Raw genomic sequence first — 25,421 nt, forward strand, 5'->3', positions numbered from 1 at the left:
CTTCTTTCCCTTCTTTCTTGGAGCTCCTCTTTAGATACTGAAAGACCTCTATCAGGTCACCTCACAGCCTTCTCTTCTCCAGGCTGAACAGCCTCAGCTCTTTCAGTCTGTCCTTACTGGAGAGGTTTTTCACCCCTTGGATCACTTTTGTGGCCCTCCTTTGGATGCACTCCAACAGGTCCATGTCTCTGCTGTACTGAGGACTCCACATCTGGATGCAGTACGCCAGGTGAGGTATCACCAGCACAGAGTAGAGAAGCAGGATCTCCTCCCTTAACCTACTGGCCATGCTTTTTTGGATACATCCCAGGGTATGGCTGGCTTTCTGGGCTGCAAGGAACATATCCAGCTTGCCATCCATCAGTACACCCAGGTCTTTTTTGGCAGGGCTGCACTCAATCCTTTCATCCCCCAGCTTGTAGTTGATGTTGCTTCAACCCAGGTACAACACCTTGCATCTTGGATTTGTGAAGCCTCATAAGGTTCACCTGGGCCCACTGCTCAAGCCTGGATGGCAACCCATCCCTATGGTGTGTTGACTACACTTGTTATATACATTAATACATATATATATAATTGTAACTATTATCCTTTTCTTAGTAAACAGTTTTACTTTAACTCACGAGTTCTACTTTTGTGGTTTTTCTTTTTTCTGTTCTCTCTTTCTCACTGGGAAGATGGGGAAAAGTGAGCAAATGACTGTGTCAACAGTAAGGTAAGATAATGTGGAATTCTACCACTACCAACAAGAAGTCCTGTTTCATTATACTAAAGATAACTGCTACAGCATACAGATTTTTTTGAAGTGTTTGTGAATCCTGTTCCTTAAGTGAAGTAACTTGAATAGTTGATAAATGGAAAAAACTCAGCCAAGCCCTACTCTCTTTAAAAAGCAGTAAATGATACATTCATTTCTTCTTTCTTCTTTAGAAGAAGGCAGAGCTAGCAGTAAGCAAATTAAAGGCTATTAATATTAAACTTTTTCTTGTTTACAAGAGCTGTCTAGAAAATCTCTTGAGAAATTGGTTTCAAAAGATAAAGGCCAATTTGATAGAATGTAATTGATGGAAGAATGCATCTATTCACTGAAATTGCTCAGCAGGAACCTTGTTCATCTGTCAGACTCTGCAGGCTGATAAGTTTCTGCTAGATGGTTCCCCTGCCCCAGGGTTGTTAACAGGACTGAAACTGGCAACTTTTAGTCTTCCAGGTCAGTGAGGTGGCAATAATTCTTTCTGTAATGTCTGGAATGGAGTACCGTGGAATCACTTAACATAGATGCTGAACTGAGTAAATAGCAATGCCTTATGTATGCAAAAGCACTTTAGATGCAAGCTGGTCACAAACAAATGAAGTGTACTACTTTGACATTTCAGGCCTAAATATGTTCCTTAATGAGAAGAATTTTGTTAAGATAATGGAAGAACCTGCCTTTGCTTGTACATATGTGGATCTGACCGTACAATACCTGCTTTTAAGCTTGCCTGACTTCAAAACACCTTGGAAAAGTAGATCTTTTATTTTAAAAGTTAAGTATTTTGCTTTGCTGCATCAGAATTCATCATGGAAGAAAATAGTGTAATAAACTTTTAAAAGATATGCTCCATTATGTTACACTTACATAATCACACTAACTTCAATAAGCATCAAAGCTTGGCAAATGGTTCTCCTAATGGCATTAGAAAACAAACGCTTGCTCTGTTCTCTGAATAATTTTAGCCAGAATATCCAATAGTTCTGATCTGTTTATTAGCTGTGATGGACTTTCAAGTTCTTTTTTTTCTGAGATGTGAGTATAGGTTGACATGAATTTCAAACTTGTTTTCTCAAGGAAGTGAGACTTGCACAACTGTACTGCCTGGCCTCCCCCTCCTAACCTGGGAGTCCGTTGAGCAGCTCAAAGATAGTAAAATCCTACACGTTTCGTGAAAATGCTATTGCTAAAATGGACCAAATTTAATGTTATCAATATGGAAAAGCCAGTTGCAGTTCAGCCAGCTGGCCAATGGATGTGGGTATAACTAACAGGCAATCAGCACATACTTATTTCAGCAACAGCATATGTTGCCACTTTCTCAGCCAAACTGGCAAAAGACACAGAAAGGAGTTGGAAGAAGCACTTTTGCACTGAAGATGGGAAGGACTGAGTAATGTGGGAGTAAAATCATTGAAGAACTTAATTACTTCCTCTGTTCATAGACAAACTTACTTCTGTGTCTTAAAACTGCAGATTTTGCCTTGGATAAAGGAATGTGCAAATGTCTGATGCGGAAAATACATTCATACTATAAAACAAGTGATTCCTGCCTTTTAGCCTAAATTTATTGAAGTGATGATTTATTTACAATAAGATGCACTTTACTGGAGAGAGAAGAGCACCTGTGTTTCATTTCTGCACGGAAGGAAAAGCAAGTTTTTCCGCTTTATAGTACCAAAGAAATGTGAAATGAGAGCTGTTAAAAGCATTTTCAAACAATAAACTGAATTGAAGAGGATGATGCATTCTTATACTGGTAATGACAGAATGGACAACACTCATCTTCAATACACGCATGTAAACTCAAATCATATGAACTCAACAGAATTACTAAACTATAGTAAATAAAGCTGGATTGCTTTGTGTTTTTTTTTTTTCCCTCCTGGAGTTTGTTCTTCAGTCTGTCTTAAAATTTGAAGATGCTGAATGGTCTGTTTAAAGCCAAGTAGGTTTAGTGAAAAATAAAATACAAACTCCAGTACAAAGTAGCTAAGATTTTCCCCTGCCACTGCAAAAGTTGGAAAGAGTCATTACAATTATTTATATGCAGTAATGCATGTGTAACATGTATATGTAAAATATGACTTTTATTGTATTATTCTTTTTTTCTTAGAATCTTTATGGGGAAAAAGGCAAGAAATCCCATGCTAAAATAAATCTTTGAACTAACATGAACATTTAGGTCTGAGAACTTTGACAAGACCTGAATTCTAGATATATGACAACAAATTCCCTCAGTGAATATGTAAAACCTTGTATGTTTGTATTTATACAAATAATCGTTTAATGATATTTAGAAAACATTTTCAGAACCCCAGTATCATACGAGCTAATCTGAAATAAATGAATTAGTCCTAGGGACTGAAGAGTTTGCAGAAAATACCACTATGATATTACAGTAAGTATCAGAAAACACAGTTTTAGCTCAGTCTTACACACAAAGTCTGGGGCATTCTCTCCTCTCAAAGATTTGTGCCTTTAGTGTACAGGCTACAGAAGTGAAGTCAACTTATGAAACTTGTACAAATGCATAAAAAGGAAGTACAAATGAGGTCCTAAATGGTCATAAGCTGAAAATACAGTACTATATTCTAAGCAAGTAAGATTACATAGATGATAAGCAGTTACAGAATCACAGGATGGTTGGGATTGGAAGGGACTTGTGGAGGTCATCTAATCTAAAACCTACTCAAGCAAGTTTGCCCGGAGCAGCTTGTCCAGGCCCATGCAAGATGGATATTGAAAAAATCCAAGGATGAAGACTCCATAACCTCAATTGGAAACCTCTGCCAATTCTCAGTCACCCTCCCAGTGATATTCAGATGAATCTCCTGCGTTTCAGTTTGTACCCATTGCCTCTTGCCTGCACAGACCTTGTATTCTTTTCACATTCCCTCCAGGTATTCGTATTCAATGACAAGACCTCCCGTGAGCCTTCTTTTCTCTAAAGTGAAACAGTCTCTACTCTCTCAGCCTTTTCTCATAGCAGAGATGCTACTGTCCTTTACTCACTTTTGTGGCCTTTCAATGGATTCCCTCCAGTATGTTCAAGTCTCTCTTTCTGGGGAGCACAGAATTGGACACAATAATCTAGGTATGGTCTCACCAGGGCTGAGCAGTCACCTCCCTTGACTGTCTGACTCCCTAACATTGCCCAGGATAGCCTAGCCTACATTGCAACAAGGAGATATTGCTGGCTCATGTTCAACTTAATGTCCAGAAGAACACACCATATGGAAACATATCTGTAAAATATACTTTCTTCCTTTTCAATAGTGAAGTATTTAATGTTGCTACCATGTACAGACAGTGGTAATACGAACAATGGCCTGTTTATTGCTTACTCAGTGAAAATCATTTCCTAGCTGGAACTGCTGGATTTGGCATCTACCTAAGAAAATAAACAAATCAAGACAATTTATGAAGCCAAAATAATAATAATAATAATAATAATAATAAAAATTCAGAGTTGGAAGAGCAAAGGACTCTAGACTTCTAAAGCCAGACCTCAAAATTTTGCACTCAAACAAAAGTTTCTGGTATGAAGATCTGAGAGTAGTTCATAGTCATATTATAATGCTGAAGTCCAAATCTGAACAATAAATGTTTGTTTAAACTCTTAACTCCATCACATCATTGTTAGAGGCATGCAGAAAAAAGGCACGAAATTCTGGAGAACAAGGGATTAAAAGTTATGATGATTAAAAGCATGATTTTTAAGGCACCACTTGATACTCAGCACAGAAAGAACTTCTGAAAGATGTAAAATTCTTTGGTTTAAGGAAAGATGAAAAACCTGTCTAGGTTTATTTTATTGCCCTTTCTCAGTAAGAAAGATGCAGGATATCAATTTGAATGCCTGGAACTATCTTTGAGAAATATGTATGCTAGAAATGTTGTTGCGACTAACAGTGAGGGCTCTTCTGAGAGAAAAAATATTATTTTTAAGCTTTACTTGGTCCCCTTACTCTGCTGTAAATGGTGTATATCTGTGCTACTGAGATAAGGTGAGATTTCATACACGTCTCTAACAGGAAACTATTTTTTCTTTCTCAATTTAATGCAGACCTTTTGCTTAAGGCTCTTTCAGCCTCCCATGCTTTCTGTGTCAGAGATTTGGCCCAAACAATGTTAACCTCATTCTCTTTTGTTCCTGGAAAGCACAAACCAAGAAGACATCCTACAGAAGCGAATAGTGTACCTCAGAGCATTATATCATCAACAAACAGATCCAATCCAGTTTTGCCATTTTGCATACTGGGATATATACGTCAGAAGCACCAAACGTAGTGCCTTAAATTTGGCACTGAAGTGCTCTTACTTTCAGATGTGGCAGAATAGACGTAGTTCCATAACTACATAACTGTCAATCCCAATGGTTTTCTGCATGAACAATGTTTCCCTGTCTATGCAATGCATCTTGATATACAGCAATGACAGCTACTTTCCAAATGAAAAATATACCAGAGAGATAGAGAGAGAGAAGGCAGACACAACTTTAAATCAAAACTTGCCTACACACTTCTCAGGTCTACCCCAAAGTTGACTTTGTAATTTGATATATGGAGTGCTTTCCAGGGGGATGAGGTACTTTTGCTGTAACTAGTAAAGCAACTCTGATCGTCACAACAACTGTAAACAGAGAGATAAAATAAATCAAACTGACAAAATGCACTGCGATAAGGAAGTTCTGCAACAGTACAAGAACCATTATGACTATTTCATTTCATTCAAACTAAATTATGCTCAATAAATAAAACATAATGTGACAAAAAAAAGTTCTGTATCCAAGCTTCTTACAGCATAAGTGGATTAGATTCCATGCATAACAGGCTAGTAAACAGCAGACCCATACAAACTGAGGAAAGAGAATTCAATTTCAAACAGTATGAAGTTGACAACTGCAAGAGCTATTAGCCAAATGTTCAGCAGCCAGCCAGAAGGTGTCAACAAAAATTGCCTTAAGCAAGAGAAGCAAACAAGAGGAGGAGTCATAAAAAAATTAAATTAAGTCATGCGATAATTGTCACCAGAAAGGCCAGTATGACAGATGATTAAGATCCTGCTAATGGGAAAAAAAAATCCAAAAAAAAACAAGAGCTGATTTAATGTAAGATGAAGTCACTGAAATCAGCAGTTAAGAACCAAATACTTAGCAAACTCCTACATTAACAGCAAAGGAACAGCCATTTCATCCTGTTAGTTTCCTGTAATTCCCTTTAGAGTTCACATGGATAATGAGTGATTAAAGTCTGTGTGTATAAAACTAAAACTGTGCCCTAATTGGGTTTCACTGAGCTAATTGCTTCTGATCAACAAAGCTGACACATAGTATGCTTGTCCTTCAAACATCTCACTCTGGGCTTCATTCTACTTCCCTCCAACTTCTCTTCTGGCATTCAGGGGAGCAAAAATTTGTCATGTTAATAGAAAATAGAAAGTAATACAGAATAACTAAAGTAGACCAGTAAACACAGGGGAAATTGATATTTTATGTGAATTATATGCCCTTGTGTTTCATGACACATCCCATTCACTTGTAGCGCTTTCATAGCGTTTTTGTAGTCCTCTCTGTAAACAGTTTCTGTTGCTTCACTTACATCAGCACAGAGAATCAGTAGAGCCTCCCAGTGCTGACACAGCATATAGCAACAGAAGAGATTTCACTCCTGGAACACCTCTGAAAGACAAAAGCTTTGCATAAGTTCTCTCCCCCACATCCAAACGCACATCTGCAGGTGTAGCTGTAGTCACACTGGCATTTTCTTGGCAATGCAGTGAAAAGGAGAATACACAACCTTTTCCTCAGACAAGGCAATTATGCCTTACCGCCTAGGGCAACATCTAACATGACTACCCAAGTAAAATCATACACAAGCAACAAAAAATAGCAGACACAGACATAACTACTTAATACTACTTCAAATGTTATTGTACAGCATTCAGTCATTCTTAATACAGCCTTTTAAATTCCTTGACAGCAGGGATAAGATCAGTTATATAAGCTGTGCAGTCTACAACGTGTCTTCTAATTAACAGGCTAAACCTGTCCAATATAGACTGCTGTATGTAAGGTGAAAGGTCCTCCTCCCAAAGACACAATATCACGGCTTCATTTGAAATCAGTTGTTACCAAGTCAATTCCCCTACATCATTTTGACAGAAGTGACAATATAAAAGTCATTGGAAACAGCATATCCCAGTATTCTGCGAGGACAGAAGGTCCTAATTCTCTTGTCTGATTTTTTTAAAAATTATTTTTACTTTTTTAATATCATCTGTATTGTCCATGGAAGTACAAGCAGAGCAGTAACAGCAGTTTTCTCTTGCCTAAGCAGGAGGAAGGAGCTTAGGAAAGCAACACTGGGACAACATCAAACACAAGCGGCTACTTCCCACTGAGATTGATGTCATCTGTACCAGTAGAGTTTTTGAGGTGTCCTTCTGAGACAAAATAATCTAAGAACTGCACTTAAAGTGTATCAGTAATGTTTTGCTCATTTGAGATAAACGTACTTCCAGGAAAACGAACACTGCCACGGCTCTATTTTGTTTTTCTACACACAACTGTGCCCTCTAGTGGAACTGGCTGTTTCACTGCATACTCTTTAAATCAGCACTTCATTTGAGCTGTGCTCCTCAGAAGAAGTTTTGACCACTGTTTTCTGACAGGAAGATGTCGTATTAACTTCAAAGAATTTAATGCAGAATTTTCCAGGTGCTGAGGGAAAAAAAAAATTAAAAATGTCAATAAAGTTGCCATTTTTGAAGTATCTTTCCCATTAGCCATTATATAGATAGAGGAAAATCTTGTCTGTCATCTTTCAGACAATGTCAGCAATAGTATCACTTCAGTGGTACTGGAAAGAGACAAAATAAGTGGCAATAGTTTGAAGTCATTGCTCATCGAATCCTATGCTACCCCCTAGTGCAGACACACAAACAAAAAAGACAGAAAACATCAGAAAGAATAGAACATACAGTTTCAGTCCCCACTTGAAAGCTCACTGGTGGAAAAACAGTCAGAGCACACAATCTTATTACTCAGCCTCATATCTGGCAGGCTTCAAGCAGCAGCACAGTTAACATTTGGTCTTCAGCTGTCTCACTGACAACAGCAGCACTGAGGATGTGATGGCCTTGACTGACTACTAAAAAAGCAAAAAGAGAAAAGACTAGGAATGAAGTGAAGGAAGAAAAGGGGATGTGGGGAAAGGAAAGACGGCAGACAGACCATCCTGCATAGATTTCAAGTTCTGTTAAGTGGTAACAGCAAAAATTTTGCATCCAGTTTCACAACTAAATGCAACTATGACAGAAGAATAAAAAATATGAAGTCATCCCATGCAATCTGGGTGTATTTCAGGATAAGAGCAGTGCTGTTGAAGATAGTCACTCCTTTCAGGATGTGTTTTCCCATGGCATCTACATAGTTACATATAGCTACGGGTTGCCTTCTTTAATCATTGTCTTACTGTGGGATACCACACATACAAACTTTTACTCTTCACTTCAAAAATCCCATAGTCTTCAAAAATCCCATAGAAAAAATATTAAACATATATCTTCTTTCATGCTGTCAGAAAGATGTCCACGAAAATGTTAACACATAAAAGCGTGTCTTTGAATCTTTATAAACCAGGAGATCAAGTCCCACGGCTGTTCTTTCTGTGAGAGATGCTCTCTCAAATGTTTTGGGTATGTGGGACAGTATGTGAATGGCACTGCTCCATATTCATAAGCGTATACACTGAGGCAATGTCACTAAACATAGTTTAGCTCTTTGTTACCTATCTTTGGCTGATGCAAAAAAGTAGCCAAATGGCTCATACAAAGCCACCTATGAAGAACTGATTTGCCTTATCACTACAGCTCTGCTTGCTGATCACCACACTGTGACCCTGGCTACCACCTCCAAACATGACCTTGACCTGAGAATGGAATTTCTGGCTTGACCTCAGCTCTGCCCCCATCACCTTGAGGTTTCCTGATGATCTGGACTCTCGGCTGAATCTCACTACCATCTCTGGACCTGTTCACCCCAATTGGGCACTGTGTGTCTGAACCCAGGCTGAGTGATTTCCCTCATCTTCTGTCCCTTACAGAGCAGCTGGCCCCCACTTCTCCTTGAGACCTTGAACCATTCACAACTTCGTGCAAAGCATGGTTATGAGGATTTGATGTGGGAAAAGAAACCTGGATTCAAATTTATGATAGGCTATTAGGTGCAAACAATATTGTACCTTTACCAAATAGGCCAGCATTCAAAGATTCACAGGCGAAAGAACATATATAACATACATTTGTATCTCTGTCCTTCACATTGCAACTGTTTAAACTGACAGTCAGAGTTACTTATTAAACTAGTAACTAACATAATTTACTTAGGTAAGATGGAAGTAAGTTACATAAAATGCTTTTTGGATTGTCCATCAGAAGGACTTCATGTTCTTCAGATAGCTAAAGATAGGGACCAGGAAGGCCTGGAAAAATGTGGAAACATGCAAAGAACTAGGGCTGACTTTGGCCTGCTTAAGCTGTTATAAAAATGCGGTTTTACTTGTGCCTCAAAGAGCTGCTAATCTAGAAAAGGACCGTTAGTTCCCCCTTGGGTTATCTAGTTAAATGCATTTCTTCACTTTTTGCTTTACATATTTGTTGCTTCCCACTTACATCACTGTTCTTTAATATATGCAAAGCACAGAAAGCTTATGCTTTTGTTGCAGAAACCCGTAAAGCCATGCAGAACTTACACAAAGTTTTACCTGTACTGATACCAGGAAAGCAAGCGAATAAACTAGCAAGATCACATTCAGATTCAGGTCTTAGTATCAAATAATCACCTGTTAAATAATCACTAAATTAACAGAACAGCTCATTGATATTAACAAGTTATTTAGGATGAATTTTGTCTGCATAAAACTAGATCCAAACTAATTTCATGCAGAATTGTGTTGAAAGTCATGTATTTGTTTCAGAAGCTTGCATTGCTGTCCAAAAAAAAAAAAAAAATCGATGTTGTGCTCAGCTAATGAGGATTTATCATGATATATGAACACAATTTTTGAAATTCAATGCTATTGTACATCAATTAATTTGTATTATTAAGTAATCTCATATGGGGCTCAGAATGAAGCCATGCAATTCCATCCCATGCAATGATGATGGGAATGCTAGAGCTCCTCACTTTCCGGATTAAATAAAGAATGTTCAGAGCATAGCAGTATGAATAAGAAGTTTAGAATGTGACTACAAGAAGAAATAAAGGAACTGGGCTTACTCAACTTTTAAAGAAAAATAAAATAGAAATTAAGTTAAGCATGGGACCTGATAACTTTAGAGAGGTGGCAGGACTGTAGACACTCCTTTATTTTACATTCCTAAGAACCTGTAAAACAAAACTCTACATGGGATACAATTTACTGCCCTTGAGTGTCTGCTTTTACAAGCCTCCTCTGTTCTTGCATTTCTAGGATTACTGTGACTGTTAGAACTAAGTTGACACATTTCCCAAATTTTAGGCAGCAATGGCAATGAATTTGCAGTAGGACAGCTGTTTCTGCATAGCTTCTTTTTAACAAAAGAAGCATAGGAGTTTAGAAATATTTACTGTGAATTAAAAGAGCAACAGCGGTTGAAAAACTCACAACAAAAATGAAAATATACAACACTGAAGAAGTTCAAATTTCTCAAAGGAAAGGTGAAAATTAAGGATTAAAATCCCTGTTTCCTGAAAACTTACATTCCCACAACTTTTATATTACCTAAGGTCAGATCACAGAGCTTCTGCCAGCATTTGTAATTCCTGTCTGCAAATACATCAAACTTGCTGATTCAAGTCCTTCTTCTCTTAGCATTAAGGCTGAACTATGCAGGGAATGAGAAAGTCTGCACTTTCAAACATCGTGTTGGCTTAAGCAAAATGAAAATAGTGTATAAATGTCATATGCTTTGCTACAGATCTTCATATGCTGTCTGCCATGAAAGCAACCTTTCTGACCTCTAGATGAGCTACACAAATGCCAGTACGTGTAGTGACTAACCCTGTCACCCAGTCATCCTTCTCTTAGAAGATATTTAGCTCTTACCTTGTATTAAGGCCACAGAGCAACTCTGCTTCTCAACAAGCCATTTCAGAAACAATCTGATCTCAAACAGATCTCACTGCTCTAACAGCACACAAGTGGAGGATGAAAGGGATTATGGTGTCAATTTTCCAGTTGATTGAGTGTACCTAAGGGCCATTATGATCCATACAGTATCTAATGACAGACACAACAGTCCCTGTCTGCATATGTTCTACCTGTAAGAAATTACCTCAGTGCTCTCCACTGCCTTAAAATTTCTGAACTTTTAAACAAAATTTAATGGGTTAATAAATACAATGTTTTCACTTGAAAATCCCAGTCAATTTTATTCTTAAAAATAGATCTCAATTCAGTGAAAATTTAAGAATCAAAAGATTCATCTAATTCCTGTGTCTTCAAATACTAGCTGAAAACATACATGGTGGGAGGCCATCTTCGTATTACTGTCAGTAGCTCTGAAATGATCTGATTCCTTCTAAGCTGTCTTTGGACTCATTACACCTCTGGAAACAGCTGTTATTTGAATATATAATTTTGAGAAGCTTAATGAAAACCTTTAATTGTGTCATTTACTATTTGTAATAACTAGAGGACTATGTTTTTGTGTTCACGCGTTTTGGGGGGGATGTCTCTCACTCTTCTTAAGAATCGCTAACACCTATATAAAGTATTACAGAATCGCAGGGGTTGGAAGGGACCTGCCAACCAGGGATGGTCTGGATACCATGGAGTCCAACCCACCTGCTAAAGCAGTTTCTCTACAGCAGGTCACACAGGAAAGTGCTCAGGAAGGTTTTGAATATCTCCAGAGAGACTTCACAACCTCTCTGGGCAGCCTGCTCCCTCACAGTTCCCTCTGTCACCCTCACACTAAAGAATTGCTTCCTCATGATTGTTGGAACTTCTCATGTTGCAGATTTTTGCCTTTTGCTCCTTATCCTTTGCTGGAAACCACTGGAAAGAACCTGGCATCATCCACTCAACTGTCACACATCAGATACTTACAAGCATTGATGAGATCCCCCTCAATCTCCTCTTGTCCGGGCTGAACAGACCCAGGTCTCTCAGCCTTTCCTTGTAACGGAGATGCTCCAGACACCCAGTTGTATTTGTGGCTTTCTGCTGGACTCTCCCTAGAAGTTCCCTGCCTTGAACTGGAGAGCCCACAGCTGCACACAGGAGCCCAGTTGTGGCCTCACCAGGGCAGAATGAAGGGATCACCTCCTGCTCATGTTATTTTTAATGCGCCCTCAGATACCATCTGCCTTCTGGGCCACCATGTCACACACGGCCAAGCTATCATCCACCAGGACACCCAGCAGCCTCTGGGAGACCCGAGAATTTCACTTTCCAGGCTTTTAAGACTTTGCTGCAAAGGAGGATTCCCTGAGATGACGCCTACCTCAGAGTCACCGATGACGGTGACGTTACGATAAGGGGCTGGAACTACTCAGGCGCTGACTGCGCGTTTTACAAAACCTCGAGCTGCATCTCGAGAGATCTGAACGCTCCCCATAGCCCTTCCCCGCGCCGCCCCGCACCTCCCCCATGTCAGCAACAGAGGGTCGGGCTTCCGCTGGGGGCGGGCCGGCAGAGAGGCGTCGCGGGATGGGGGTGGGGGCTGAGGGCGGCTCCGCCTCGTCTCGCCTCCAGCCCGCCCCGCTCCGGCAGCCGCCACGGGAGGAGGCCGGGACGATGCTGGAGACGCTGCGGGAGCGGTTGTTGAGCGTCCAGCAGGACTTCACGTCGGGGTGGGTCGCGCCGCCTGGGCCGTGGGGGCGGCAGGGGATCGGTAGTGAGAGCCGAGCAGGACGCGGGGGGGGGGGGAGAGCGGGTGACCGGGTGCTGAGCGGGGGAGCGGGACGGAGGAAGAGGAGGAGAGCGCGGAGGCGGGGCCGCGGCCTTCCCTCCTCCAGCAAGGGCGAGGGGCCGGGGCTGCAGTGCCTGCCTGCCGCTGGTGGGCCGGGAGCCGAGGGACAGGGGCTCCGAGGGGATGGGAAGGCAGCGGCGGGCCGGGGCTGGAGGAGAGGAGACCGCTGCTTGGAGAGAGGGCAAAGATATGCCTGGGATCGATGGACGAGCCTGAATGTTTTATGAGGCGGCTGACCTCCGGGTCAGAATTAACGTAATTGTGATCCGGCGGCTGAAAAGCTTCTCTTTTCCTTGAAAGACCGGAGTTGCTGTCACGTGAGGGAAAGGAGCGCAGGATGAGTGGAAGCAGTGTGCGTTACGAAGTACAACACACCGCCCTGTGCTCCTTCATCAGCTCTTTTTAGGGTAGACTCCGTGTTGTTGTGGTTTAACCTGGCAGCATCCAAATGCTGCACAACCTCCCTCCCCCCTCCCTCCATTTCTTTTATAAATGGTGTCATTCACATGGTGAAACGATCTGATGGTCATTTAACTTCGTCTGGCATCTGTTACTGCAGAGAGCCAGTATGTTTTCGTGTGCTCTCTAATTTGCCTCCTTCCTTGCGTTGCCTTGTTTTGATCTGCTTTAGGAGCAGCTTTTATCATTTCCATCTTTGTGTTTCAGGAGCTCCGTTAATGGTCTTTCTCAGGGTGACCCCTTTTTAGTGCATTTTTGTTGCCATAAGGGGCATCTTGGAGATCTGGTAGCCAGAGGTTGTGGAAAGCATTGATCTTTCTCCCATATTGCCACCAGAACGTGAATTGTCCTGCTTTGCACCCCCATTTCCCTCACTAGATGATGCAATCTCAAAGCCATCATGTTTTGAGTTATTCTCTGAAGTAGCAGTAAAAGCGACTGACTTGTTAACTGTACGTGAATGCAGTTGGAGCAGTTGGATCTTCTGTACCATCTTTTCCAGGGCTTCTATGGAGAGTATCTGTTCCAAAGGAATAAGGGAGCACTTATTTACAGCTGAAAAACACCAATGTAGGGGTCATGTAGCTTGCAGAAGGAGCACTTTGAAGTTGTTAGCCAACGTATGAAAAAAATGAGTTCTCATTCCCCTGCTCAGATGTGTCTCCTATCTGTGTCTGTGAGTGAGGTGTCTAGATTTTGACCCATTTAACTGCAAGCAATCTTTTACAGAAGGAAAAAAAAAAAAGAGGCAAGCTGTCTTTGTGCTCAGGCAGCAATTTGTATGCTTCTATCAGATTGACGAGTGCTGTGGTTCACACTGCCTGTACTTTGTACAGAGAGCATTGCTGAAAGGAAGTCAATGTTATGAAGCCTGGTGATGCATCCTTTAACCTTTACTTCTGACTGCATGACACATATCCTAATAAAAGAGCTGGCAATTGTGAGCCAGCATTTTGTTCAATCCCTGCATGCAGCAGAGTGCTGCTTTTACAGGCAGAGGTGCACACTGGGGAATGTGGTTGGAGAGAAGGGCCAATTGCAGTGCCTTCTGGAACAGTGTTCCTCAGAGTGCTGTGCTTGTTGCCACTTGGTTGACTGTTAAGAGCAGCTCTCAGAGAGTGCAGACCTGCCTTAATATGTCGTCTTTTAGATAGTCAACTGGTTCCTAGAAGGTGGTGAAGACTGTGGGAGTTGAACTTATTCTGGGTTATCTTTGCATCAGGGGTGTTGCTCAGGCACTGGGTAGCTCAGAATCATGTGTCTCTGTGTGGTGGCTAGAGCAGATCCTTGGAGCTCATGGGTCATTTCATTTTGCTCTTATTTGTGTCCTTTATTTCTTCCTATCTCTTGTTGTTCCAGTCAGCTGGGATGCCAGAGGACATCCATCATCTTGATGGGCAGAGAACAAGCAGGTTTTTGTTCCACACTCTCTCTTGATAGCCTAGCAAACACATACAGGTTGACTGAAAAATGAAAGTGCAAAGAGCTGTGTGGTAGTAGTGGAGGGCTTTGTTTTGTTATTTGTTTGTTGGTATTTTTTATTTATTAGGGCAGAAAGGGGGAATATTTGTTCTTGTTTATTTATCTTTTTCTTGGTTTTGTTGTTTTAAGAAATTTTAAAGAAGCAAGATACCAGTCACTTTGAAACTGGCCATAGATGAAACAAACCTAACTTTTGCCTAATTAGCAGTACACTGTGGTAGCTGGCAGATAAAAAGTACTCATACTACTCTTCTGTTGACAGAGTTATGGCAAGTGGGTGCAAATGTGCAATATGACTGTCATACTTGTCCTCAACATGTGTGAATTCTTCTAGGGGAACCTATAACCTTCAGCATGGTTTGGCTATTTGTATGCAGAGATGTACTTGTTTTCTAAGAGAAGTAGTTGAAGTATCCAGAGCTGAATGACTTGAATATGTAGCTCCTGATAAACTTTTTTTTTGTCCCCAGTTACTCAGTGCATTTGTAGAAAAAGCTTACTGTTCAGAATCAGTGTAGGTGGCAATAATTATATATCACAGTCTCTGCAGAATCAAGTGAAATTGGGTTCATTTCTGAAATAAGCTGATATAAAATCAAATGTAATAGACTGGAATTAGCGTGTTATGTGTTCAGACAAGTTGTTCTCAGTTGGAAACATCTAATACTTACATGTTTTGATTTATAGGTTGAAGACTTTGGGCGATAAATCAAGAGAAGCAAAAAAAAGCAGACAGAGGTACTTATGTGCACCTTAATGTATAGCATTAATCTCAGGTGTTATTGTTAAAGAAAAATATAAAAAGGGCTCTTATAGTGCATTTACAACAACATTTATATTGAATTTTGCAGAATCTTATTTTAGTAACAGAAAATATTCTCATTTTGATTATATACTTGGCTTAATAGAACTTTGATATGCCTAAATTTTTGATTGAAATACTCTGCAAAAGATTCAGGTTACAGTAAACAGATGTGATTTTCTACAGTCTCTGTGAGTTTCATGTACTAAAACTGTAATTTTTTTCGTGTAAAAACAAAAATGAATCATTTATTGTACAAAATGTATGTAGAACAGGAACACAGAAAGTGGAAGCACCATCTCTACCCCAAGAGCCTTTAAGAATCATGGCTGGTTTTTATCCTCTGCACTTTAGTACGTTGTTTCAACCTATGTAAACTATAGGGGAGGACTGTCTAGGTTTTCAAGTTGCAGGAGGACAAAGCTCTGAGCAAGCTGGTCTGCTGGCATTGCTGGCCTTGCATAGAGCAGGGGGTTTAACCAGAGACCTACTGGTGAAGTCTGTGTTCACCTCACTGAATCTATGATTTTTCCCTTGATGCAAGGGGAAAAAAAGATTTTATCTGTGTTATTTATATTTTCCATTCAAACTGTTTGGATAACAGTGAAAAATTACCTATTCTGATAATCTTCCAAGAGACTGATCTTGGATGACATCAAGATCTTCACATAATACATCTTTAAAAGTACTGCTGTGTTTATTTTCTTTACCTGATGGTACGTTACTTTCACGTTTCAGGCTGTTAGCAATGAATGTATCCAATAAGAAATCAATAGAACGCTAGACTGCCAAACATTTTTTTAGCTTATTATTTACTGTAGCATGTATTATTAAAATTTTTTTACTGAGGATAATAAGAACTTGACAGTAGTCAAGTTCTTTGACTTTTGTCTTTTAGATAGTCAACCGGTTCCTAGAAGGTGGTGCAGACTGTGGGAGTTGAACTTATTCTAGATGCAGCTGGGTTATCTTTGCATCAGGGGTGTTGCTCAGGCACTGGGTAGCTCAGAATCATGTGTCTCTGTGTAGTGGCTAGAATTTTATTTTTAGAATGTTTCTGTCCAGTATTTTAACTTAAACCAGTGCTCATCCTGCATACTTGTCAATTATACAAAAAAGAGTTTCATGCGAGCAGTTTTCAAATCAAAGAGTCAGGAACAGTTAAGAATGAACTACTACAAAATAACAGGGAAGATCAGGTTTGGAATATTCTTTACCATATGCTGTGTCATGCACTTTAAACATGAATTGACAAAATGTGAAAGTGAACAGTAGCAAATATTCCTGTGCTTAGCATGTCTGTCAAATGCACATCTGCATGTATGCCTACATAGTGTATAACAGCCTTCTGGTAAATAATGTTTGTGCATTTACATTTTCCTTATAGAACTGCTCAGCATTCACCAGAGTTTTCTGCTGGACTGGAATTACTGAGCAGGTATGAGCTTCTATTTCTTTGTCATTCCTGTTATTTCACAACTGACTTCACTAGGTGAAGAAAACAAGAAGAAAATGAATGTGTTCACATTACTGTTAGTTTTCTTGATCTTCTGTAATGAGTAGAGTGGGGTTAATTAGCAGATAATAAATATATTTAAAGCTTGCACAGTTCCTAAGTACTGTAATTTTGGTGAATTAGGTGTAGCATACGAAAAGAAGCGTTTGATAGGTAACTTCAGGTCTAATGCACGAGGAGGAAGGATAGCAACAGTGAGGCCCAGCCTGTGGTTTAAGTTTGCTGTCTTACAATTTTCTTATATTTGATTATTTACTTTTGTTGTAACGGAATTAGAGACAACATTCTTGTCATTGCCATGAAAGTAAAGTGTTTTCCATGTGCATTTCATCACAACTTTTGAGCAATGAGAACTGTCTACATTGTAAATATCTTCCTGTTTGTGTCTTCGAAAACCTGTCTTCACTTTTTGGGGAGGAAAGAGGAACAAATTATTAGTCCTGTTTGCTTTGTTTCATTTTCTCAATGGAATTGAGCTCCAAGTATTGCGTAAGCCTGTAGTCCATAGTTTCGTAAGTAAGTCTGGGTTCATTTAGATCTTATTATGTGCTAGCAGTTACAAAACAAAAATACACACAGAGTAATTCCTTTTTGAAAGGAATTGCTTCATACTGTGCATGTCTTCCTGGTATTCACTGTTCTAATTTGACAGCTTTCAAAACTGTATTTCTGTAATCCCTGTAAGTGCGAGCACACCAGCACCCATAAATCCTTGTTGTTAATAAAGAGGATATAGCTGGGAAAAAAAAAGTCATTTATCTGTCTTTTCTTCAGATATGAAGATGCTTGGGCTGCCCTTCATAAAGGAGCCAAAGATTGTGCAAAAGCTGGAGAGGTAAGAAAACAAATGCTGCTAGTAAGATATTTACATGTGTACATAATTGTATACTACATTTTTTAGTTCCAGAGCATTAGGCTGTTTCTAGCCACCAGCTTAACACCTCCACCATTGTTCAGTGGGACAGGGAGAGAACAGAATGAATAAAAGTGGATGGTTCAAAATGAAGGCAGTTTAACACCTGAAGGAGAAAGGAAAAAACAAGTAATGCAAAAGCAGTCACTCACAACTATCCATAAGCAGTGCAATGCCCAGCCAGTCTCAAAGCAGCAACTTTGGGAGAGCAGCATTATTTCACTGTGGTTTTAAAGTCATGCTTGAAAAGCAGCTAATAAATGAACCACAGTGTCCAGTTCTTGGTTTTGAAAGCTTTTAGAGATTGTTGCTACTCAGCAACAATACAGGTATTGTAAAAATAGCAATTCTCTGTGATCAGGTTTCTTACAAGGTATAACCTGTAAGGGTTTTCTGAAGCTCCCTCCTGCTTGCTTTCTGGTTTTCCTGTTGTTGTAGCAAGCACTGAGTGTAACTTCCTAGTGCTACTAAAGTATTTTTCAGCTGATACACTGATACCCAGAATACCTTGACTTTTCCCTTTTGTGTTCAGACAGGGAAAATCCCTACCTGTGCTTAAGCAACAAATATTAATTACATTAACCTACTGTTTTCCTGGGGCATATTAGGTTAGACAAGGCTATTGAGCAATACTACTTTGCTGAAGTGTGGCAAGAAGGTGATGGTAAAAGAAAGACACATCCAGGTGGTCAGACAGCCTGTTTTTGCACTTTTCTGCTGTTACCTGGAATATTTTGAGTTACCTGGGAATATTTGAGACTGCTTAAGACATTTACAATAAATGTAAATGATAATGTAATGCAAGCAATAAATAATGTGATTTGATGCAGACAGCTGCAAAAATGACATTGCATATTACCACTGTGTAACTCCTTAGCAGCACTGACAGGGCTGGGAAGTACAGAATATGTGGGGTTGAGGCATGGTGGTGGTTAGTGGCAGGGTAGGGCTGTTGCTGTGACACTGCTGCTGCTCCTCCTGGTGGGCAGGAAATGGCAAGATTTGACCTGTCTGGCTGAAAAGATTCAGGAAGTTCCTGTGCCTGCTTCTGACTTCTCTCGTGGAAGTGAAGCAATGAGTTCTGTAGTTTATTTGTGGCAAGAAGAGAAAGGCAGCTGCAGTAAGTGCTACCTATGCATTGATGTGGTCCCCACCAGACCTCTCATTTCAAACCCTGCTGAAGGAGGAAACAGTATCAGCTGTGTGGTGTGATGCAGAGCAGGACTGAGCTCTGTGTTTCTCTGTCCCAGTTTAACCTTCACTTTGCATCCTTCCTGATTCTTCTGGTTTCTGTAGCTTTCTTTGTGTCTTCCAATATATAAAAATCTCTCACTGCTTAATGTATTTGAAGGGCTGTATTTGGGGTAAGAAGATATTTTCATCTCTCTCTTGCTTTAATTGGATGCCCACCTTTTCTACCAGTTCTAGTGAAGATCTTCAGATACTAGGGATGCATTTCTCCACCACATTTGTGCTTTGCTACTCATTGTTATTTTTAGGAGATCTCTTAAATAGGTTTCATACAATCCTGCAGTACTTGCAAATTCTAAGAACATTGGGAGTTTCCAGGTATATAAAACTAGTGTAAACTTAATCTCATATGTTATGACTACTGGGAAAAATTAAAATGGAGAGTTTCTAAAAAGACTAGAAAATTTTCTATGAAGTTACCTAAACTTGAGGGAATCTAGAATATACTTTTATGAAAGTAGAAAATACACAATTTCAGTAACAGCAGAATTATGTAAGCATGTGGGATTGCATTGCATTAGGCCTGAAGGTCCACTTGTCCACTAGCCTGGTTCTGGTAGTGGCCAATTGCAAATAGATCAGACAGCTCTCTTAAAAAGGAAAAGGAACATGAAAATTTCAAGGTTTAATTACTGCCTGCAGTCTTGCCATGTTAAATTATAGATGCTAATTTACATTTCCATCTACAAAATTACTCTAAAAATACTGCTTTTAGATGCTTTTAATCTTCGTTGTGTGTAATTATCTCTGGTCCTTGTGCCATCTATACAAAAAATCTTGCTTTTTGTCTGATTTATTTAATGTTTAATTTATATAAATTCCTTATTTCACTCTCAAAAACTGATCTGGCTTTATTTAAAATAAGGATGTCAGTCTTCCGAAGCATTTGATTACTCACTGAGCTTTGGAATAATATTTCAAGCCCTGTCTGGTAAAACAGGATGGCTTTCTGGCAGGCAGTGTAGTTGGAAGTATTTGGAAACAGAAGTCATCGTTCCTCTGAAGGTATTTGTCTGCGGTGCATAGAATGATACTGCAGTTCTTTAAGAACTTCCTTTGCCCATTTCTCAGACTTTTTCCAGTTTCTGCAATTAAATTCTATGAAAACTGAAACATTCAGATTGCAAATTCACCCAAGGGCTGCAGTTCTATGCGAGGGGAAGAATAAGTAATGGAACTAAGACAACTAAGAACAGGGAAGCTGTAATTGAATAATCTCAAGCATTGTACATAAGGGCAACTTCTATTACCTAAGATTTCTTGATTTTGCTGCTTTTTGTTGCCCTATGTTTATTTATTTTTTTTAGAAACACCACTTTTAAACAGTGTATCCTCCTCAGAAACTTTTATGTATACATAAAATATACTTTTACTGTATAATAAAAGTTGCAGAGAATCAAACAAACAAGGAAAGTTGTAGAAGTATATTCAGAAAGATTTGCAACTTATATAAGTATCACAAAAGCAGAAGAGGAAGACTGATGCAAAGGTAACTTCTTTTAAAAACACTCTTTTCATTTCATATTCTTAAGTATTTGGTACGGGCAGAGTTTACACTTTAGTTGTTAAGATGGTGTATAATCAATGAATATAAAAATGTTATAATTATGAAATAAACAGGAGAGTTTGGCTAAGCAGGCTATAATATCAAAAAGAGAACAGATAGAATGCTTACCTGCATCCTGGGCTCACTGCAAAACTCCAGAGAAGGGATCTCCAGAAAGAGACCCTTCCCCTCTAGTAGTCAGCTCTTAAATAGGCCTGGCTCCACCCTTTCTGGCAGCACAGGTGAATTGCCCTCACCTGTGCTCCCAGGGCTGAGTCACAGCTCGCCTCAGGTGTCAATCAGAGGTTCCCATACAGATGGGCAGCTGTCTTCTCAATGGATTTTGATACTATGAAGATAAACATAGGATGTCACAGACTTCTAAGGATGGAACTAGTTTAGAAACAGAAGCTGCTTCTAAACCAACTGTTCTGTTTTCTGGGGGTGGTAATAGGTGAGAAAATGGGGAAAAGTTGTATTGACTTGATTAAGTTGACATGACTTAACGACATTAAACTAAGTTATCAATTTAAGTAAGCCTTAAAATGTAGCACTGCAATGTTGTTACTGTGTACCAGTGCAACTCTACCGTCACAGTTTCAGATGTACGCTGTTTGCTGTTGATAAAATTCATAAAATGTGTTCTCTGTTGATAACTATAGTGAGAAAAAACTTTTTATCTTGTTTCAATCAATGCATTTGATATAAACATTTCATACTATGGAGGACTTTCTTAAACATGTTGGATATCTACTTGAGAAATATAAAAGTTGTAGTGCTGTAAAATGTTTTGTACTGACTTGATGCTTGTGGAAGTATGAATTAAAAGAATTGGTCAAGGTGCTCATAAACAGGAATGTAAACTTGCAAGCAAAACTAAGAACCTGTTTGTTTCAGCTGGTGGACAGTGAAGTTGTGATGCTCTCTGCACACTGGGAAAAGAAAAGGAACAGTCTGGTAGAACTACAGGATCAGCTCCAGCAAATACCTGGATTTTTAGCAGATCTGGAATGCCTTACAGCAAGCCTAGGTAAGGTTTTATAGACATAACAAGCATTCAAGTCAGTACAGAGGCTTAGACAGAAGTTCAAATGTTGTGAATTTCATAATAAAATTTAACTGAGCTCCTCAAACACATTGCTTTTATAAGGTAGTTGAGCTTTCACTGGTTTTGTAAAGGAGCAAAATTTGTCCTGGTTGCTCTCAATATTTTATGTGTCATAATTTGGGTGGAAAAGGTTGTATGACAACTGCAGGTCTTGATAAGATCAGCTGAAAATGATTACTATTGAAGTCTTAAATTCTGAACGATACATAAATGATGTCAGTGTTTGTTTTTGTATGAGCCTGTTTCATTTAATTTATTAATTTGTTTTAAATGATCATTTGTTCTGTAGTAGTTCTTTGACTTGTAATTACTGTATTTATTTTTGGAGCAAAGAATGTATTTCACTTTTTATTACAATTATCTTGTACCACATGATTCCATAAGAGTTTACTGTGTGCAGTAGCCCTGTAATATTGGCTTTTTGAAAATCTCTCTTGTTTTCTAAGGAAATATCAACTCCTATAATGATTTCTTTAAATAATGAATTTGATGTCATCATGTATAAAGCAATACAGCCTACTGGTAGGCCAGAGATAAATGATATAATAAAACCTAGTGGAAATTTCTTTATAAAAATAAAGATTCATAAGATCATAAGAATAAGGATTCATAACTGCAAATGCCATAAATTTTGATGAATTTGAGTTACCTTTCCACTGACATTAAAGCTGGCTGCTTTTGGTCTAATAAATTTCAGATAAACAGCCTTTTTTTGTGACGTACGTAAAATCAGTCTAAGTCATGTACAGTTTCTTCCACTTTTCTGTATAACAAGACGTTTTTTATTAGCACTTTATTTATAAGCCCAACTTTGGTACTCTCATTATCAGTCAGCCTTCCATTAAAAACTCATGTAAATGTACTGTATATGATTCTGTGGCTGTTGTTGAAATACTTGAAGAAAAAAGTACTCTCTTATAAAAGCAAAAAGAGCAGTTGTCCTTTCAAAGTCCAGCATCTGAATCACCATTTAAGACAATTTGAGATACTGTAGAAAATATCTGCTTGCCAATATCTGGCATGCTTTTCTTATTATAAGGTATGCCTCATGTTTTGTCAGGGGCATTTGCTCTAATGTTTGTCTTGATTTCAGCAAATCAATGTAAACAAATGTTGATTCAAATCCAATTTTCTTTTTTTTGACCAAACATCTCAATGTTAAGCATCAAATTGATGCTGATTTCAGAGAGGCTGGTCTCAAACATAGGTAACAGATCAAATGAAGGTTGAGAATATTTAGACTGGCAAGAATGGGAAGAGAATAAAGAGTGATATATAGTCACAGAGATAAAAGCTGCTGCTTCCTAATCTTTGAGATTTAATTTTTTCTTTTGCTGTTGAGATCCAGGTAAATATCCTAACAAGTTATAGGCTGTTAAGCGAAGAAGACTGTGTAAATTGATGACAGATAATTCAATCTCATGTATGTTAATGTTTGATCAGAAGATTCTTTTTTGGGAAGTTAGAACTAGGTGAACTTGTAATAACACTTGCACATGTGGTTGCATGAGAAATACAGACCAAACTAAAGCAGTTGGACAGATGTGACCTAAAGTACAAGTCTGGTTTTTCACGTATCTCACAAAACACTGTATTTCTACCAAGTGTAGTATATTGGCATATAGGAAAATTCTTGATTTAAGAGTCCAGTGAGTGTTTTTTTCTCCTGCATAGCACTGTTTCAGGGTGTGATGATGGTTAGTGCCTAATGATCAGCTGGGGGATTTCTTGAAGTATGAGCTGCCTGTCAAAAGGCGAGTAGCGAAATGTCCTGCATACAGAGGGTTTCTGTACCTGTGGTGTTCTGACTTTTAAAATGTCATGGCTCTGATCTGTCTGTATAAGCTTACTTAAGCTTAATTTCTGTTTTCTTGTTTCTGTTTAAATTGCAGCCCCATGTAAAAAGATGGTGTTTTGTCTGTTCTGCTTGGAGCCTATCTTGGTATATACTGATTTCAGCTTTTTTAGTTGAAATTTTGAGCAGGAAAAACACAGTAGTCATGCAAGTATTCTTTAGCAGATTAGCCTGCTTTCTGGGGCAGGCTTGTTCTAGTTGCCACTGCAAGCAATAAACTGGAAGCAGGGAGTTTTTAAATTTGGTATTTTTGCTAAATACCTTCTTAAAAGTATGAGCTTATTCATGTGTGCATATAGAGAACTGATCAAACCTTCATGGCTTAAATTTTGTTAGATTAAATTGAATACACAGCTGTGATTGAAACTTCTTTTTACTGCATAATACTTGTATTCTCATTTGGGAAGGAGAGATGTTAGTTCACAACCACGGCTAGTGCTATGCAATTGCTTTGGCAACATTGCTTGTGAAAAGCAAGTAAGTTGCCTTTTGTTTCAGAACGAAAAGATCTGTAATCCTTGTTGCAGCAAAGCAACCTTGTTGTGTTCTGGAGAGTTCTGAAGGTGTTCCCGTTATTCAGGTGCACTCTAATTTCTGCTGTTCCCACTAGAGGCTGCTCAAATGCTAATGCTAGGAATCAATTGGCCTCTGGAATGCATTTTTCATCATTATATTTTCCTGTTGTTTGTTGTTGTCTTTTAGTATTAAGTTAGCATGATTTAAACATTTGTTTTTAATGCACTTAGAAAGGTCCATATTTTAAGCAAAAGGGACAACCAATTGTAATTAAGGTTGTCTGGTATTATGCTTTGAATAAATGCTGGATTTTTTGAGTGAGGATGTTGAGTGTGATAAAGAATGCATGTTCCACATCATCATCTGTCTAACTGGAACATTTTTTTCCTCAGAGTTGTTTCCACATGAATTGTCTGTAGCTTTCTTTCAAATGATCTTCGCTGATCACATGAATCATTTTTCCTTTTCTGTCTGCCACGGGGCATTACCTTACTTTGTTGTAAGCAATAAAAAAAGTCTTTGAAAGTAACTGGAGCTGCACATATGAATATGCATGCTTGTGAATTTGTTTATGGAGTCTTTTAACTCTGCTGTTCTAGGAAGATTGCTGTTACAGCGATCTCTAATTGTCACAGACAAGCAAGTTGAAGTTTTGTATATTCCAAAATAGGCTCCAAGCAGCACAGTCCAAAGATTATTTGGGGGTTTGACAGAAATGTTTTCAGGAGGAGCACAGCCATTTGCCAAAATTAAGATTGCTTTAGTTTTTCTGCTATTTCATTCCATCATCTGCATAGTTCTTTGCATTGACAATCAAGTTTCAGGTTTGTGCATCTAACTCTGAACTGCAAAATTCCATCTTTAGGAAATTCTCTTGTGGCAGGACATTGGGAAATGGTTTCAAACTAAAAGAGTGGAGATTTAGTTTGAATATTAGGGAACAAACAAACAATAAGGATAGTGAAGCAGTGGAACAGGTTGCCCCAGAGGACTGTTGGTTGCCCCGTCCCTGGAGACCATCAGTGTCAGGCTGGAGGGGGCTCTGAGCAACCTGATGAGCTGTAGATGTTCATGTAGATGTTCATTGCAAGATGGCCTTTAAAGGGTCCTTCCAGCTCAAAATCAATTGTATGATTCTGTGATCTACTCTTTGCTTGCTAGTTTGTTTATAAACATGTAAATGTAATTTATCCTTTTTCCCTCTGGTATGGGAGAAATCATGGCAGAGGTGTGGATAATAATCTTGCATTCACAGAGC

The 25,421-nt window shown here is 39.0% G+C and overlaps 1 protein-coding gene across 1 annotated transcript in view; it reads left to right on the forward strand.

Annotated features, from left to right (window-relative positions):
- Positions 1–12,457: 12,457 nt before the first annotated feature.
- DTNBP1 (dystrobrevin binding protein 1) overlaps positions 12,458–25,421 on the forward strand; it is a 60,406-nt gene continuing 47,442 nt past the window's right edge. The window contains exons 1-5 of the mRNA XM_052697814.1: positions 12,458–12,596; positions 15,344–15,394; positions 16,846–16,896; positions 17,749–17,809; positions 21,582–21,714. Coding sequence (XP_052553774.1) covers positions 12,541–12,596; positions 15,344–15,394; positions 16,846–16,896; positions 17,749–17,809; positions 21,582–21,714 — 352 coding nt within the window. The 5' untranslated portion in view covers positions 12,458–12,540. The remainder of the gene's footprint in view (positions 12,597–15,343; positions 15,395–16,845; positions 16,897–17,748; positions 17,810–21,581; positions 21,715–25,421) is intronic.

Source organism: Tympanuchus pallidicinctus, unplaced genomic scaffold (assembly GCF_026119805.1).
Source record: "Tympanuchus pallidicinctus isolate F22 unplaced genomic scaffold, pur_lepc_1.0 scaffold31, whole genome shotgun sequence".
NCBI classification, from domain to species: domain Eukaryota; kingdom Metazoa; phylum Chordata; class Aves; order Galliformes; family Phasianidae; genus Tympanuchus; species Tympanuchus pallidicinctus.